The 17,894-nt window shown below is 44.7% G+C and overlaps 1 protein-coding gene across 3 annotated transcripts in view; it reads right to left on the reverse strand.

The window, feature by feature from the left end:
* Positions 1-7,673: 7,673 nt before the first annotated feature.
* elp3 (elongator acetyltransferase complex subunit 3) overlaps positions 7,674-17,894 on the reverse strand; it is a 35,822-nt gene continuing 25,601 nt past the window's right edge. For all 3 annotated transcript variants that reach the window (XM_070446463.1, XM_070446461.1, XM_070446462.1), the window contains exons 11-15: positions 15,215-15,408; positions 12,920-13,010; positions 10,992-11,285; positions 10,719-10,800; positions 7,674-8,509 (exon numbers count right to left, since the gene is read on the reverse strand). In XM_070446463.1, coding sequence (XP_070302564.1) covers positions 8,424-8,509; positions 10,719-10,800; positions 10,992-11,285; positions 12,920-13,010; positions 15,215-15,408 — 747 coding nt within the window. In that variant the 3' untranslated portion in view covers positions 7,674-8,423. The remainder of the gene's footprint in view (positions 8,510-10,718; positions 10,801-10,991; positions 11,286-12,919; positions 13,011-15,214; positions 15,409-17,894) is intronic.

Below are 17,894 nucleotides of genomic sequence, written 5' to 3' on the forward strand. Positions count from 1 at the left end.
AAAACATTGATATAACAGTAGCTAAGATGGGGAGAAGTCTGTCCATAATAAAGCTCTGCTCTACCTTCTTAACAGCACTGTCAACAAGGCAGGTCCTACAGGCCCTGGTTTTGTCACATCTGGACTACTGTTCAGTCGTGTGGTCAAGTGCCACAAAAAGGTACTTAGGATAATTGCAACTGTGTCAGAAGAGGGCATCACGGCTGGGCCTTGGATGTACACAGAGAACTAACGTTAATAATATGCATGTCAATCTCTCCTGGCTCAAAGTGGAGGAGAGATTGACTTCATCACTACTTGTATATGTGAGAGGAATAGACATGATGAATGCACCGAGCTGTCTGTTTAAACTACTGGCACACAGCTCGGACACTCATACATACCCCACATGACATGCCACCAGAGGTCTCTTCACAGTCCCCAAGTCCAGAACAGACTATGGGAGGCGCACAGTACTACATAGAGCCATGACTACATGGAACTCTATTCCACATCAGGTAACTGATGCAAGCAGTAAAATTAGATGAAAAGAAACAGCAAAAAAATACACCTTATGGAACAACGGGGACTGTGAAGCAACACAAACAGGCACATGCATACATACACACTATACACAGGGTGTTGTAAAATCTGTGAATGTATTGTAATGTTTTTAAAATTGTATAAACTGCCTTCATTTTGCTGGATCCCAGGAAGAGTATCTGGGTAGCTAATGGTGATCCATAATAAATACAAATACTAACCCCTCCAGGCTATGCTTTAGTTTATATGATTCTGCCAATTACAGCAAGCCTGAGAAATGGTACACACCAATTTACACAAATCCTGAACTCATCACACCAAAATTATGTTTAGTCTCTCTCAGCGTTTCACAGTTACAAAGAGGGTCAGTTTGTTGTTAGCCATTTTTCAAATGACAGGCCTCCTTTTATGGAGAGTGGCTACATCCCAATAGGGCTCTGGTCAAAAGTAGTGCACTATATAGGGAATAAGATGCCATTTGGGCCACTCAGTCAGTGCTCAGTTGACTGAGGACTGATAGAGATGTAATTGGTCTCCGTGTGTCAAATGAAGCAGTAAAAACCATCAGAGTACTCATCATCTGGGGTCTCCTGAGGAACACAACCTCTGATAGGCTACTCTAGATTCTAGAACACATCATCATAGGAAGTGCTGCCATGGTGATGGAGGCAGCTATTTTTTTTTTTACCTCAAATGGCTTTTCAGAGTCAGACACAAAGGAAGATCTTTTGTTGTTGAAAAGTTTAAATATTCTATTATTTTCATACAGCTGAAAAAACGTTATAGTTCATATTTCTCTACTCTGTTTTTGACAGGAAACTCATACAGTATAATTAGATTGTTTTTAATCTTATCAACACAGGGATTCTCTGATTATATCCGTTTTGTGAGATTAGAGTTATCAATCAGTCTCTGTGCTAACATCGGGAAGGGGGTTGTTGACGTTGACACAGTTGTTGACGTTTACACTAAATGGTTTACTGAATTCCCATGTTAAACAGTAATACTTTTCATACAAACATTTTCCCATTCGTTTCATGTTCCTAGCATTAATCGTTCTATTTACTGTGCATGCTTTCAGATGGGTAAGCTTTCGAATGGATAAGTTTTCGGATGGATAAGCTTTCGGATGGATAAGCTTTCAGATGGGTAAGCTTTCGGATGGATAAGCTTTCAGATGGATAAGTTTTCAGATGGATAAGCTTTCAGATGGATAAGCTTTCAGATGGGTAAGCTTTCAGATGGATAAGCTTTCGAAGCAGAGTTGAGTAGTAAAGGCAGTTGAATTAAGAAATGACGTGGTCTCCAAGTCACCAGTCACACGTTCTGTGTTCCCGTGCTGTTTTTGTTAACAGTTCTACCATGATCCAAGCTGTGTAATGTTTCTAATCTGGTCCCAGATCTGTTTGTGCTATCATTCCACTCCTTTCCCCTCACGAGTGGCATGATGTCCACAAACAGACCGGTACCCAGGCTATAATATTTCTAAATATATTTATGGAAAATTATATACTGAACCATATATAAATGCAACATGTAAAGTGTTGTTCCCATGTTTCATGAGGTGAAGTAAAATATCCCAGAAATGTTTCATACGCAAAGAAACTTACTAATCTAAGATGTTGTGCACAAATTAGTTTACATCCCTGTTAGTGAGCATTTCTCCTTTCCAAGATAATCCATCTACCTGACAGGTGTGGCATATGAAGAAGCTGATTAAACAGCATGATCATTACACAGGTGCACCTTGTGCTGAGGACAATAAAAGGCCACTAAAATGTGCAGTTTTGTCACACAACACAATGCCACAGATGTCTCAAGTTTTGAGGGAACATGCAATTGGCATGCTGACTGCAGGAATGTCCACCAGAGCTATTGCCAGAGAATTGAATGTTAATTTCTCTACCATAAGCCACCTCCAATGTCATTTTAGAGAATTTGACAGTACGTCCAACCGGCCTCACATCCGCAGACCATGTTTATGGCATCATGTGGGTGAGTGGTTTGCTGATGTCAACCTTGTGAACATTGTGTCCGATGGTGGGGTTATGGTATGGGCAGGCATAAACTACGGACAACGAACACAATTGCGTTTTATCAAAATAAATTTGAAGGCACAGAGAGACAGTGACGAGATCCTGAGGCCCATTGTTGTGTCATTCATCTCCTGCCATCACCTCATGTTTCAGCATGATAATGCACAGCCCCATGTCGCAAGGATCTGTACACAATTCCTACAAGCTGAACATGTCCCAGTTCTTCCATGGCCTGCATACTCAGACATGTCACCCATTGAGCATGTTTGGGATGCTCTGGATCAGCGTGTGCGACACCGTCTTCCAGTTATCCAACAACTTCGCACAGCCATTGAAGAGTGGGACAACATGAGGCAAATGGTGGTCCCACCAGATTCGGACTGTTTTTCTGATCCACGCCCCTACTTTGTTTTTTAAAGGTATCTGTGACCAACAGATGCATATCTGTGTTCCCAGGCATGAAATCCATAGATTAGGGTCTAATGAATTTATTTCAATTGATTGATTATTTTATATGAACTGTAACTCAGTAAAATCTTTTAAATTATTTAATGTTGCGTTTTTATTTTGGTTCAGTACACTTGAGACTTGCTCCGTATGAACCTGTAGGGTTCCCTGTTTGTTCCCCTCCACTCACTCAGCCCAGGTGGAGATGACTCTCGTAAAAAGGTAACAGATCAGAAATCTGAGTCCCTGAAATACGGCCTCATTACCGTAACGGACAGAGTGTGCATCKCAAKTGGCACCCTGTTCCCTAATGTAGTGCACTACTTTTGACCAAATCCCTATGAGACCTGGTCCAAAGTAGTGCACTACATAGGGAATAGGGTGCCATTAGGGGGACGAACACAGCAGCTGAAGCTGAGAGTGGCTGGAGGATAGAGAGAGAGTAGCGACAGGGTCAGGGAGGGTAAACCCACAGTGATACAACGATCTCCGTGTTATGGGCTAACCTTTAGACTCCCTGTAGAATGAGATGGAGTTCTGCTCACAGTCTTTTAAACACATTTTATATGTGGGGCTTGCATCCRWAATGGCACCTTATTCCCTACCTAGAGCCCTACTTTTGACCAGATTCTTATGGGCCCTAGTCAAACAGTGCACTATAWAGGGAATAGGGTCGGGGGTGCCATTTGGGACAGGGCTGTGACATTTCCTCCTCTCAGAAACTCCTGGCCTTTCCCTTCACGCCTGGCTGGCTGCTAAATAAAACACTCAGACACAGAATATGTCCCAAATGGCACCCTATTCCCTAATATAGTGCACTACTTTTGACCAGGGCCCATAGGGATCTGGTCAAAAGTAGTGCAGTAGGTCAGGAATAGGGTGCCTTTTGGGATACGGACAGCGTTTGAGCTCAGTAAGGACAGCTTTCAGGTGCTTTATGTCATCTTCAGTTCATCTTCATAAAGCTAGGAAGGCCACAGAGGTCTGGAGGAAACAGGTAACCTGGGATTCTGAGGGATTTTGCAAACTCAAACTCATTTTCATCTTCAGCTTATCTAWGCGACCTAATTGTCACTGCGTTTTAGCGATCAGGCTACCACTCTGTTTCCTCCAGACCTCTGTGGCTTCCCAGCCTGATGAAGATGAATTGGAAATGACCATGGGAGCTCCTGAGAACTGAGGTGAGGTCAAATAAGGTCTGAGCTAGCCAACTGAGCTGTATTTTGCTGTTTAACCTGCTTTCGCTACGTTTTATAACAGTGAACTGTATCAAAATCAGCTTGGACCCCAGGCTACCAGTCTGTTTGCTCCAGACCTCCATAGCCTCCTGGCCCGTTGAAATGTTAACAGGAGATGACAACTTTGTGAAACGTGGAGAATGCACAGTTAGGGAGAAAATTGGCAGTTGGGGATTCTGAGTGGAGTAGTTTTAGATTTCACAGATAATAGCAGACCTAGAGAGAGCGGCAGCATAAGGAGAAGCGATATTGGCCCCATTTTGCTTCAGTGTTGAAAGTGAAACAGTAACACACAGTGAAGTCACGGCGTTAGTTCCAGGAAATGATGCCGTGCACAGTAGGGCTTTTTCATTCAGACTTATTCATATTTGACTCCACCAACACCACACGGACTGAAGAGAATCTGAGACATGGGGCACGATGGAGCGGATCACTTTTGTAAAGTGGTCACCGCCTTTCAAAGCGTGTTGCATTATGGGGATAAAAATGGTCCTACTAGTGGATACAAAACAACGAAATAGTTGTCGCATTGGAGCTTGATCTTCCTACCCCTTCGTCGCTGGGGGTACCTGTGTCTGGAGCCTGATCTTCCTACCCCTTCGTCGCTGGGGGTACCTGTGTCTGGAGCCTGATCTTCCTACCCCTTTATCGCAGGGGGTACCTGTGTCTGGAGCCTGATCTTCCTGCCCCTTCATCGCAAGCCACCGGGGTCTGACAATTTGGATGGAAAATTACTGAGGATAATAGCAGACGATTTTGCCACTCCTATTTGCCATATTGTCAATTTAAGCCTACTAGAAAGTGTGTGACTTCAGGCCTGGAGGGAAGCAAAAGTAATTCCGCTACCTAAGAATAGTAAGCCCCCTTTACTGGCTCAAATAGGCTCTCCAACATAATCCCGGTAGAATCAGGAATTCCCCAGGGCAGCGGTCTAGGACCCTTACTTTTTTCAATCTTTACTAATGACAAGCCACTGTCTTTGAGTAAAGCCAGTGTGTCTATGTATGCGGATGACTCAACACTATACACCTCAGCTACTACAGTAACCGAAATGACTGCAACACTTAACAAAGAGCTGCAGTTAGTTTCAGAGTGGGTGGCAAGGAATAAGTCAGTCCTAAATATAAAAAATATAAAAAATAAAAGCATTGTATTTGGGACAAATCATTCACTAAACCCTAAACCTCAACTAAATCTTGTTATAAATAATGTGGAAATTGAGCACGTTGAGGTGACTAAACTGCCTGGAGAAACCCTGGATTGTAAACTGTCATGGTTATAACATATTGATACAACAGTAGCTAAGATGGGGAGAAGTCTGTCCATAATAAAGCGCTGCTCTACCTTCTTAACAACACTATCAACAAGGCAGGTCCTACAGCCCTAGTTTCTACCTTCTTAACAGCACTATCAACAAGTTAGGTCCTACAGGCCCTAGTTTCTACCTTCTTAACAACACTATCAACAAGGCAGGTCCTACAGGCCCTAGTTTCTACCTTCTTAATAGCACTGTCAACAAGGCAGGTCCTACAGGCCCTAGTTTCTACCTTCTTAACAGCACTGTCAACAAGGCAGGTCCTACAGGCCCTAGTTTCTACCTTCTTAACAGCACTGTCAACAAGGCAGGTCTTACAGGCGCCAGATTTGTCCCACCTGGACTACTGTTCAGTCGTGTGGTCAGGTGCCACAATTGGCTCAGAACAGGGCAACACGGCTGGCCCTTAAATGTACACGGAGAGCTAACAATAATATGACTCAAAGTAGAGGAAAGATTGACTTCATCACTACTTGTTTTTGTAAGAAGTGTTGACATGCTGCATGCACCGAGCTGTCTGTTTGAACTACTGGCACACGGCTCTGATACCCATGCATACCCCACAAGACATGCCACCAGAGGTCTCTTCACAGTCCCCAAGTCCAGAACAGACTGTGGGAGGCGCACAGTACTACATAGAGCCATGACTACATGGAACTCTATTCCACATCAAGTAACTGATGCAAGCAGTAAAATCAGATYAAAAAAACAGCTAAAAATACACCTTATGGAACAACGGGGACTGTGAAGTAACACAAACAGGCACAGACACAAGCATACAAACAGTCAATAACATACACACACACACACAATAACATACACACATGTACACATGGATTATGTGTTGTGGATATGTGGTAGCGGAGTAGGGGCCTGAGGGCACACAGTGTGTTGTGCATTCTGTAATTAATGTATTGTAATGTTTTTWAAAATTGTATAACTGCCTTCATTTTGCTGGACCTCAGGAAGAGTAGCTGCTGCCTTGGCAGGAACTAAACGGGAACCATAATAAATACATGTCGAAAGCATGAACTTTACAAAAATCGTGTGATCAAAGGCCATGAAGTTTTTGACTGCAGTCGACAGCAAGTTTGTGCCGTGGCTGTTCACCAATTTCATCCTGCAGCCATCGCCTGCATAGGCGGAGGCTCTATCGTCAACCAATCATTAGGCTGTTTTTGTTTGACCCACGCAAACGTGACCAAAGACGTGACTGAAACAGGAACCAACTTTGCCATGATTCATGTATAACGTGGATATATACAAATGAATGTGATGTTTGAGGCTCTCTCTCACTATATGATTGTACAATGTACACACACACGATTTCAGTTTGTGATTGTATGATATCGGTGTTACAAACATGTTTATTTTCGACATTATATAAAGAAACACTTTTATAAACAATGGCAACACTGCCATGTTGATCTGAGCGTTGCTGTTGGAAAACCACATTAGTGTCCGACTTCCGGCTGTCGCGTACAAACCTCCCCTGAAATCACTCTACAGCCGGTTGCTTTGGCCTTACCATTTAAAACGTGCCCATGGTCTCCACATAAAAAGAGGTTTCAGTTACAAAGAGGGTCAGTTTTTTGTTAGCCATTTTTCAAATGACAGGCCTCCTTTTATGGAGAGTGGCTACATCCCAATAGGGCTCTGGTCAAAAGTAGTGCACTATATATAGGGAATAYGATMCCATTTGGGATGCAGTCAGTGGGCCACTCAGTCAGTGCTCAGTTGACMGAGGACTGATAGAGATGTAATTGGACTGAGGAACACAACCTCTGATAGGCTACTCTAGARTCTAGAACACATCATCATAGGAAGTGCTGCCATGGTGATGGACTTTAACACAAATGGCTTTTCAGAGTCAGAGACAAAGGCAGATTTTTGTTTAAAATGTTCTATTCTTTAGTTTATATTTCTCTACTCTGTTGACGACTGGAAACTCATGCAGTATAATTACAAACATGTTTATCTTATCAACACAGGCATTCTCTGACAGACAAGTACATTTGTCTTCCCCCCCCCCCCCCATTTAGCAGAAGCTCTTATCAAGAGTAAACACATTCAATAACAAAGCAAGGGCAAAAAGTGACAACAGTTGAAATGATATAAATGTTAAATATTTTATTCCATGAAACCAAAACAGCTTTCAGAGCAGTGAAAGGGATTTTAACTGAAATCTTAAGTCCAACACCAAAACAAAAGTAACATTTTGTTGTAAATAAAAAACAAAAACAGGAAAACATGGGATAGGATTAAGAGAGGGTTTAAAAATAAACGTATGCAGCACTATTATTCCATATCCTGCCCTATAAAACTGTGGCTATAAAACATCTGTTCAGAGAGAGAGAGAGAGAGAGAGAGGACTTTCCCCACTGACTGCCCAATTATACAGTGCCAAGTCTGTTCACGAACGACGACTCATACTGGTGGTCTTCCTCAACTCACTGATAACACGATGAACTAAAAACACGAAGCTAAACAGCCTCCTAGTTATCTCATGAAGCTGGACGAGACTCTTACAAAGTATTCCTGAACTACGGCTTAAATGACCGAGGACGCACAGACCACTGGTCCATCAAGGTGAACTTAAGACTCTTATGCTGTACCCACTCTGGGTAGAAGTCACTCTTTAAATGCACAGATCTAGGATCAGCTTCCTCCAAACTGACCTATTCACTCAGCCCTCTGATACCACAAGCATAACTAAAACAAGAGTGATGCATGTATTGTCATTCATGTACTCTGTAGCGTCTCCAGAGTAACGATCATGTACTAGTAACAAATAAATATATTTTTGTCTTGCGTGCGTCTTGGTAAAACAATGATAATAAAAAACAGGTTCATTCCCAAGTTCGTCTACAGACACACCTCCAGGTGTTTCACCATATACGGTCCCTCCAGTTCATAACCCATCTTCCTGTAGTAGTTCCTAGTTCCCACACCTGAAACACAGAAGTTTGATAAAGACATGGGTTGATGGGAAATATTACCACGCAATCCAGTCTCTACAAAAAGCACCAACTGTCTTGTGACATAGCATATGTCCCTCGTTTGTAAATTATGTCTGAGTGTTGGAGTGTGGCCCCTGGCACATTTAAAAAAACACTTGTGCCGTCTGGTTTGTTTAATAAGGAATTTTAAATGACTTATACATTTACTTTTGATACTTAAGTATTAAGTGATCTCAAAGAAATAGAGATAGAGGATCAAATGAATTTCAATTGCCTTTTCTACCACGATACCCGTGTCTTTATTCTAGAAAGCCCACAGTAGGGCGCCTTCGGAAAGCATTCAGACCCCTAGACTTTTTCCACATTTTGTAACATTACAGCCTTATTCTAAAATAGATTAAATACTTCTACACACAATACCCCATGACAAAGCAAAAACAGTTTTAGAATCTTACGCAAATTTACAAAAAAATAACTGAAATACGTTATTTCCATAAGTATTCAGACCCTTTGCTACGAGACTCAAAATTTAGCTCATGTGCATTCTGTTTCCATTGATCATCCTTGAGATGTTTCTACAACTTAATTGGAGTCCAAATTCAATTGATTGGACATGATTTGGAAAGGCACACACCTGTCTATATAAGGTCCCACAGTTGACAGTGCATGTCAGAACAAAAACCCTGCCATGAGGTCGAAGGAATTGTCCATAGAGCTCCGAGACAGGATTGTGTTGAGGCACAGATCTGGGGAAGGGTACCAAAACATTTCTGCAGCATTGAAGGTCCCCAAGAACACAGTGGCCTCCATCATTCTTAAATGGTGGTTCCAAACTTCTTCCGAGACTCTTCCTAGAGCTGGACCCCGGCCAAACTGAGCAATCGGGGGAGAAGAGGAAGGTGACCAAGATCCCGACGGTCACTCTGACAGAGCTCCAGCATTTCTCAGTGGAAATGGGAGAACCTTCCAGAAGGACAACTATCTCTGCAGCACTCACCAATCAGGTCTTTATGGTAGAGTGGCCAGACAGAAACCACTCCTCAAAAGGCACCTAAAGACTCTCAGACCATAACAAACAAGATGCTCTGGTCTGATGAAACAAAGATTGAACTCTTTGGCCTGAATGCAAAGTGTCACGTCTGGAGGAAACCTGGCACCATCCCTACGGTGAAGCATGGTGGTGGCAGCATCATGCTGTGGGGATGTTTTTCAACAGCAGGGACTGGGAGACTAGTCAGGATTGAGGGAAAGATGAACAGAGCAAAGTACAGAGAGATCCTTGATGAAAACCTGCTCCAGAGCGCTCAGGACATCAGACTGGAGCGAAGGTTCACCTTCCAACACGACAACGACCCTAAGCACACAGCCAAGACAACGCAGGAGTGGCATCAGGATAAGTCTCTGAATGTCCTTGAGTGGCCCAGCCAGAGCACAGACTTGAACCCGATAGAACATCTCTGGAGAGACCTGAAAATAGCTGTGCAGCAACGCTTCCCATCCAACCTGACAGAGTTTGAGAGGATCCGCAGAGAAGAATGGGAGAAACTCCACAAATACAGGTGTGCCAAGCTTGTAGCATCATACCAAAGAAGACTCAAGGCTGTAATCGCTGCTTCAACAAAGTACTGAGTAGAGGATCTAAATACTTATGTAAATGTGATTTTTTTTTTGTTGGGGGGGGGGGAATTTCTAAAAACAAGTTTTTAATTTGTCATTATGGGGTTAGGTGTGTAGTTGGGGGGGGGGGGGGAAACTATTTAATACATTTTAGAAAAAGGCTGTAACGTAACAAAATGTGGGAAAAGTGAAGGGGTCTGAATACTTTCTGAATGCACCGTCTACCCTGGAATTATACGGCTGAGCCATGAGGAGAAACTGAAATGTTTATGTTCATTGTGTATTTCTGTTTACAGAATTTGTAGATAAAGCCTGGAATACAAGAACAAGAACTCCTAGGAGGAGAGAAGACAAGCCCATCCGTCTACTGCTCCTGGGAGGGGGGAAGAGAGACAGAGACACAGAGAGATATAGAAATAGATATATAGATAGATCTAAGACCAACCGATTACTGCTCCTGGGAGGGGGGGGAAGAGAGACAGAGACACAGAGAGATATAGAAATAGATATATATATATAGATCTAAGACCAACCGTCTACTGCTCCTAAGCATGGAGGAGAGAGAGAACGAGAAGAGACCCACCTGAGATGACGGCTAGTTTCCCAGAGCCGTGTTCCTCTCTGGCGATCCTCTCTGCTTCCTCCATCAACATCATGCCAAAGCCCTACAAACAGGAGGAACAAATGAAAAGACAAATCAAGCACGGAGCTTAACAAAACCTCAGAGACTTGACACATAACATAGAGACAGTGATTCAGTTCATTAAAAAAAACACATGATTCAACTTAACAAGGTCATGATGATGTTGAATAGCTAGTAATATTTGAATAGCGCTGGGTGGGTGGGTGTGTGTACCTGGTGTTGGAACTTGTTGGGGTCTCTGCTACTGACAGGAACCACGCTGCCGTAGACGTGCAGCTCACGCACGATAGACACTCCCCCTTTGAGCTCAGGGCGAAATGATTGGGCGGAACAACGCCGCAGACGCAGCAGACCAATCAGAATGTCCTGTTCTGGATCCTCGTAGGACAGGAAGGTCTCCCAGCCACCGTTGGCCACGTAGTCTCTACGAATCAGCTCCACCTGGTAGGGACGCACTTTGTGATGGATCTCCTGGATTCCCACTTCTCTTGTTCTCACATCTCGACACTAGTGGATGAGAGAAAGACATTATGATCACGTATCCTAACTAGCTAACTACCACTACGTATGACCTAACATTGGATTGTAATTACATTTTATACACACACACACATTATTGTAAACCCGGGTAGTTTAGATCCTGGATTCTGATTGGCTGAAACAGCATTCCAGCCGTGTGTATATCAGATTATATATATTATGGGTATGACGCAAAACTACTTGTTTACTGTTCTATTTACGTTGGTAACCAGTTTATAATAGCAATAAGGCTCCTAGGGGGGTGTGGTATATGGCCAATATAGCACGGCTTAGGGATGTTCTTAAGCACGACACAACGCGGAGTGCCTGGACGCAGCCCCTAGCCGTGGTATATTGGCCATATATCACAAACCACCCGAGGAGCCTTATTGCTATTATAAAATGGTAACCAACATAATTAGAGCAGTAGAACTAAATCTCGTCATACCCGTGGTATACGAGATTTATACGAGCAGTAGACGGGCAGTAGAGGATGGGGTATACCATGGCTTTCAGCCAATCATAATAATTCAGGGCTCAAATCACCCAGTTTATAATGGCTGAAATACTACGCCCCCTGGGGCCCTACCGCTTCAATATACTACTACGCCCCCTGGGGCCCTACCGCTTCAATATACTACTACGCCCCCCGGGGCCCTACCGCTTCAATATACTACTACGCCCCCCGGGGCCCTACCGCTTCAATATACTACTACACCCCCCCTTGGGGCCCTACTGCTTCAATATACTACTACACCCCCCGGGGCCCTACCGCTTCAATATACTACTACGCCCCCCGGGGCCCTACCGCTTCAATATACTACTACGCCCCCGGGGCCCTACCGCTTCAATATACTACTACGCCCCCGGGGCCCTACCGCTTCAATATACTACTACGCCCCCCGGGGCCCTACCCTTCAATATACTACTACGCCCCCGGGGCCTACCGCTTCAATATACTACTACGCCCCCCGGGGCCCTACCGCTTCAATATACTACTACGCCCCCCGGGGCCCTACCGCTTCAATATACTACTACGCCCCCCGGGGCCCTACCGCTTCAATATACTACTACGCCCCCTGGGCCCTACCGCTTTAATATACTACTACGCCCCGGGGCCCTATCGCTTCAATATACTACTACACCCCCCCCGGGGCCCTACCGCTTCAATATACTACGCCCCCGGGGCCCTATTGCTTCAATATACTACACCCCCTGGGGCCCTATTGCTTCAATATACTACTACGCCCCTGGGGCCCTATCGCTTCAATATACTACTACACCCCCCCCCGGGGCCCTACCGCTTCAATATACTACGCCCCCCGGGGCCCTATTGCTTCAATATACTACACCCCCTGGGGCCCTATTGCTTCAATATACTACACCCCCTGGGGCCCTATTGCTTCAATATACTACACCGCCTGGGGCCCTATTGCTTCATGATATACTTGGTAGTTTGGATCCTGGATGCTGATTGGCTAAAACAGTCATGTCATGTTCAAATGAGACGACATACCACGACTATGACGCAAAAATAAACCAAATTGTGTTCTATTTGAGAGTGAACGCCACACCCCCTCTGGCCTTATTTTATACATGTTATTTGCAGTGTATTTCCTCACCTCCGTCCCCATGTCTTTCATCCTGGCCAGAGCCAGCTCTCTGAGGTTACCATGCTCCACTCCAGAGCTCACCAGAGGCATGGGGATATCCCTGAGACAGAGAGACCAATACATCAGTATACAGTACATACTTTACATAAAGGGGTTTAGGATACATCAGTATACTGTAATACTTTATATAAAAAGGGGTTTAGGATACATCAGTATACTGTAAAATCAGTGGTCACCAACTGGTCGATCACGATTGACAGGTCGATCTCCAAGTCATTCCTAGTCGATCAACAAACATTTCTGTAAAAAACCCAACGATAAAGCCTTGCCTTCCTATTTTTTTTAATTCGTTTTCGCGCAGTAGGTGCACTTGATCAGACAGTGTCACCAGCAAAGCACCGCTACACCTCCTCCTCCATGCTTCACGGTGGGAACCACACATGCGGAGATCATCCGTTCACCTACTCCGCGTCTCACAAAGACATGGCGTTTGGAACCAAAAATCTCAAATTTGCATTCATCATACCAAATGACAGATTTCCACCGGTTAAAATGTCCATTGCTCATGTTTCTTGGTCCAACCAAGTCTCTTCTTCTTATTGTTGTCTTTTTAGTGGTTTATTTGCAGCAATTCTGAACAGTTGATGTTGAGATGTGTCTGTTACTTGAACTCTGTGAAGCATTTATTTGGGCTGCAATCTGGAGGTGCAGTTAACTCTAATGAATTTATAATCTGCAGCAGAGGTAACTCTGGGTCTTCCTTTCCTGTGGCGGTCCTCATGAGAGCCAGTTTCATCATAGCGCTTGATGGTTTTTTCGACTGCACTTGAAATATTCCAGCATTGACTGACCTTCATGTCTTAAAGATATGATGGACTGTCGTTTCTCTTTGCTTATTTGAGCTGTTCGTGCCATAATATGGACTTGGTCTTATACCTTTTACAACAGATTGGCTCAAACACATTAAGGGAAGAAATTCCACAAATGAACTTCTAACAAGGCACACCTGTTAATTGAAATGCATTCCAGGTGACTACCTCATTAAGCTGGTTGAGAGAATGCCAAGACTGTGCAAAGCCGTCATCAAGGCAATGGGTGGCTACTTTGAACAGTCTCAAATATAAAATATATTTTGTTTAACACTTTTTTACTACATGATTCCATGTGTTATTTCATAGTTTTGATGTCTTCACTATTATTGGAAACTATTAGTGGAAACGCGTTCTCTGGAGTGATGAATCACGTTTCACCATCTGGCAGTCCGACGGACGAATCTGGGTTTGGCGGATGCCAGAAGAACGCTACCTGATCGAATGCATAGTGCCAACTGTAAAGTTTGGTGGAGGAGGCCCCTTAGTTCCAGTGAAGGGAAATCTTAACGCTACAGCATACAATGACATTCTAGACGATTCTGTGCTTCCAACAGCCTTTCCTGGTACAGCATGACAATGCCCCCTTGTACAAATCAAGGTCCATACAGAAATGGTTTGTCGAGATCAGTGTGAAAGAACTTGACTGGCCTGCACAGAGCCCTGACCTCAACCCCATCTAACACCTTTGGGATGAATTGGAACGCCGACTGCGAACCAGTTGGCCTAATCGCCCAACATCAGACCTCACTAATGCTCTTGTGGCTGAATGGAAGCAAGTCCCCGCAGCAATGGAAAGTGGAAAGCCTTCCCTGGAGAGTGGAGGCTGTTATAGCAGCCAAGGGGAGGACCAACTCCATATTAATGCCCATGATTTTGGAATGAGATGTTCCACAAGCGGGTGTCCACATACTTTGTCAGGTAGTTTCACATTTCACAGTCTCTGGTCATAAGATTAACAGGAATTGGTGCATGCGGCGGCTGGATGACTGTGTCCCCTTTTCTCAGAGGAGGGAGGGAGCTGAAGGACGGTGAGTCAGGTGAGAGGCAGCCTCACTGCTGCTCCCTCCCTCCCTCCCTCCCTCCGACGCAGGCCATCAAGTAAAATATAATTTCAAAAATTGGTCTGAGAAGAAGAACATTGGCAGGGCAATTCAAGCATAACCAATATGTAGTGATAATGTAATGTATTGGGCCTTTTGCCTACTGCACAAGCCTTATTGCTACAGAACTATTTTTAATTCATTAATGTTGCATAGGCTTATGTTTATTAAATTCAGTTTTTTTTTTTAAGTATATGAGCGGTAGATCTTTTTGCATTTTGAAGGCTTTTCTGTTTTTACATCCTCTCTCAATTCAATTCAAAAAGAGGCTTCATTGGAAACGTGTTTACATTGCCAAAGCAACTCTCTCTAACACAGACACACACACAGACCTCTGGACGCGGTAGACTCTAGTCCAGGGTGGCACCAGTGCCAGGATGCGAGCCACCAGATCTACCAGGGCAGAGGGGGAGTAGCTCTTATAACGACCGGTCTTCCACAGCTCATACAGACCTGTACCCCTGATCACCAGAGTGGGGTACAGCTTCAACCCATCTGGCCTGAACGCTGGGTTCTCAAAGAACTCCTGGAGGAGAGCAGAGAAAGAAGTGGAGGGAAGAGGTGGGAGACGGAGGATGAAGAGGGGGTAGTTGGTTGAAGGAGGAGGACGGAAGGGGAAGAGGAGGAAGAGAAGGACAGAGAGGGGGAGGAAGAGGAGAACAGAGAGGAGGAAGAAGAGGACAGAGAGGGGGAAGAGGAGAACAGAGAGGAGGAAGAGGAGAACAGAGAGGAGGAAGAGGAGAACAGAGAGGGGGAAGAGGAGAACAGAGAGGAGGAAGGAGGGGGAAGAGGAAGACAGAGAGTGCTGTTAAAGAACAAGAGGTCCCAGTGATGCAGGTGTATGTATCAGTATGACAGGGGAGCAGGACTGTGACCATTGGCCAAATACACCATTTATCTCCTGCTCTCACACACCGACACGCTCCGATTACTATCACTAGGATATTACACACACAGGGTGTGAGAGCTATTCTCAAAGGGATACTTCGGGATGTTGGTAATGAAGCCCTTTGTTTACTTCCCCAGAGAGTCAGATGAACCCGTGGATACCATTTTAAGGCTAGTTAGCATTGGCTCGCTAAACTACCTCTAACTTCCTTCATACTGGATGCAGAAACATAAAATAGGTATCCATGAGTTAATCTGACTCCACATGGAACCCCGACTCTGAATACACGTTCTATTATAGCAACTATCGTGGAAGAGTAACCAGGCTAGTTCAACAAAATGTGTGGCTGGCTGGCCGCACACACACACACACACACACACACACACACACACACACACACACACACACACACACACACACACACACACACGCTTAAGGTAGTATATTGCATCCGATGTGGACTTCCACTACTGATTGTGGGTTCACTGATGACTGTAAAATGCAATGTAGGGATGCACACTGTCTGCCACAGACAGAGCACACAAAGGCCTGTCCCGTTGAGGCCGGTGCAGGCATGGTCACATTTCTTCTCTGTCGCTTTCACCAGACTACTTTCAGTCCTTTCCCCCCCCTCGGCCAGGTGGAAGGGTCCGCAGCAACAGTCTCGAGGGAGACAGGGTCCTGTCTTCAGTTGGTCCTTTAGCCGCTTTTTTTCTGCCCACCTGCAGAGCGACGGCACAGTTGTAGCTGTCCATACAGCAGCTTCCGCGGCAGGGGATCCTCTACTATCTGGATGGCATTGGTCGAGCCATCTAAGCTGCTGGTGTGTGACGAACGCCTCAATGCTCCTGCAGTTGGATCTCTGTAGGATCTCCGAGTGGGGAACACGATCCTTCCAGGTCACTTTCAAAATGCGTCGAAAGGCATTTTATATGAAAAAGGACTCCAGTTGTTTTAAAAAGTGTCGGTTGTAGACTGTCCATGTTAAACATCCATAAAGGAGTGTAGACACACTGCAACTTTGGTGTGGAGGCACAGGTTCCTGTTGTTTAAAAACCCTCTTCCTTAGCCATCCAAAAGGAGGACGAGGCCTCTTTGACCCGGTTCTGGGTATCTTGTTCGATGTTAGTCTTCCGAGAGATATTTAAAAGTGTGGTAACAATGGCCAGGGAAGAGCGAGATAAAGAATGTGTTGTTTCAGGTGGAGGATCAGATGACCTCTGACCTCTGGGAGGCTAACAGACAGCTCCGTCCTGCTGTAATGCTCTTACAGCTACTGTGAGGGTGGCTTGTACAGCTTCTAGGGTATGTTTCATATGAGCTCAGTCATCCGCATACTGGAGATCAAGTAGGCGATCAGATTTGAGTTGTGTGGCAGCTTGGAGCCACCTAATGTTGTCTCGATGTTCTCTAGTTTTTCTGCCTAGAGACAGAGAGAGACGTAGGTTGTTACGTGACTCTGTTTCCTGACGTCGAGCACAGTGCAGCCTTTAAAAAAAATCGAATCGAAACCAAATCTCATTTTATTAGTCACATGCGCCGAAAACAACTTTACAGTGAAATGCTTACTTACAAGCCCCTAACCGACAGTGCAGGTTAAAAAAATAATATGGATAAGAATAAGAGATAAAAGTAACAAGTAATTCAAGAGCAGCAGTGAAATAACAATAGAGAGACTATATACAGGGGGGTACCGATACAGAGTCAATGTGCAGGGGCACCGGTTAGTTGAGGTAATTTGTACATGTAGGTAGAGTTATTAAAGTGACTATGCATAGATGACAACAGAGAGCGGCAGTGATGTGGGGGGCAATGTGAATAGTCTGGGTAGCCATGTGACTCGATGTTCAGGAGTCCTATGGCTTGGGGGTAGAAGATGTTTAGAAGCCTCTTGGACATACCCTTTGGCGCTCCGGTACCGCTTGCCGTGTGGTAGCAGTGAGAACAGTTTATGACTAGGGTAGCTGGAGCCTTTTTAAGTGGACTTCTTGAGGTGGACGGCTGGGTGAACCTTCCTTCTGAGCTTGGTTAAGGATGGCCGGGTGAACCATCATTCTGAGCTTGGTTAAGGATGGCTGGGTGAACCTTCATTCTGAGCTTGGTTAAGGATGGCCGGGTGAACC

The sequence above is a fragment of the Salvelinus sp. IW2-2015 genome, linkage group LG14 (genome assembly GCF_002910315.2).
Source record: "Salvelinus sp. IW2-2015 linkage group LG14, ASM291031v2, whole genome shotgun sequence".
In the NCBI taxonomy this organism is placed as follows: domain Eukaryota; kingdom Metazoa; phylum Chordata; class Actinopteri; order Salmoniformes; family Salmonidae; genus Salvelinus; species Salvelinus sp. IW2-2015.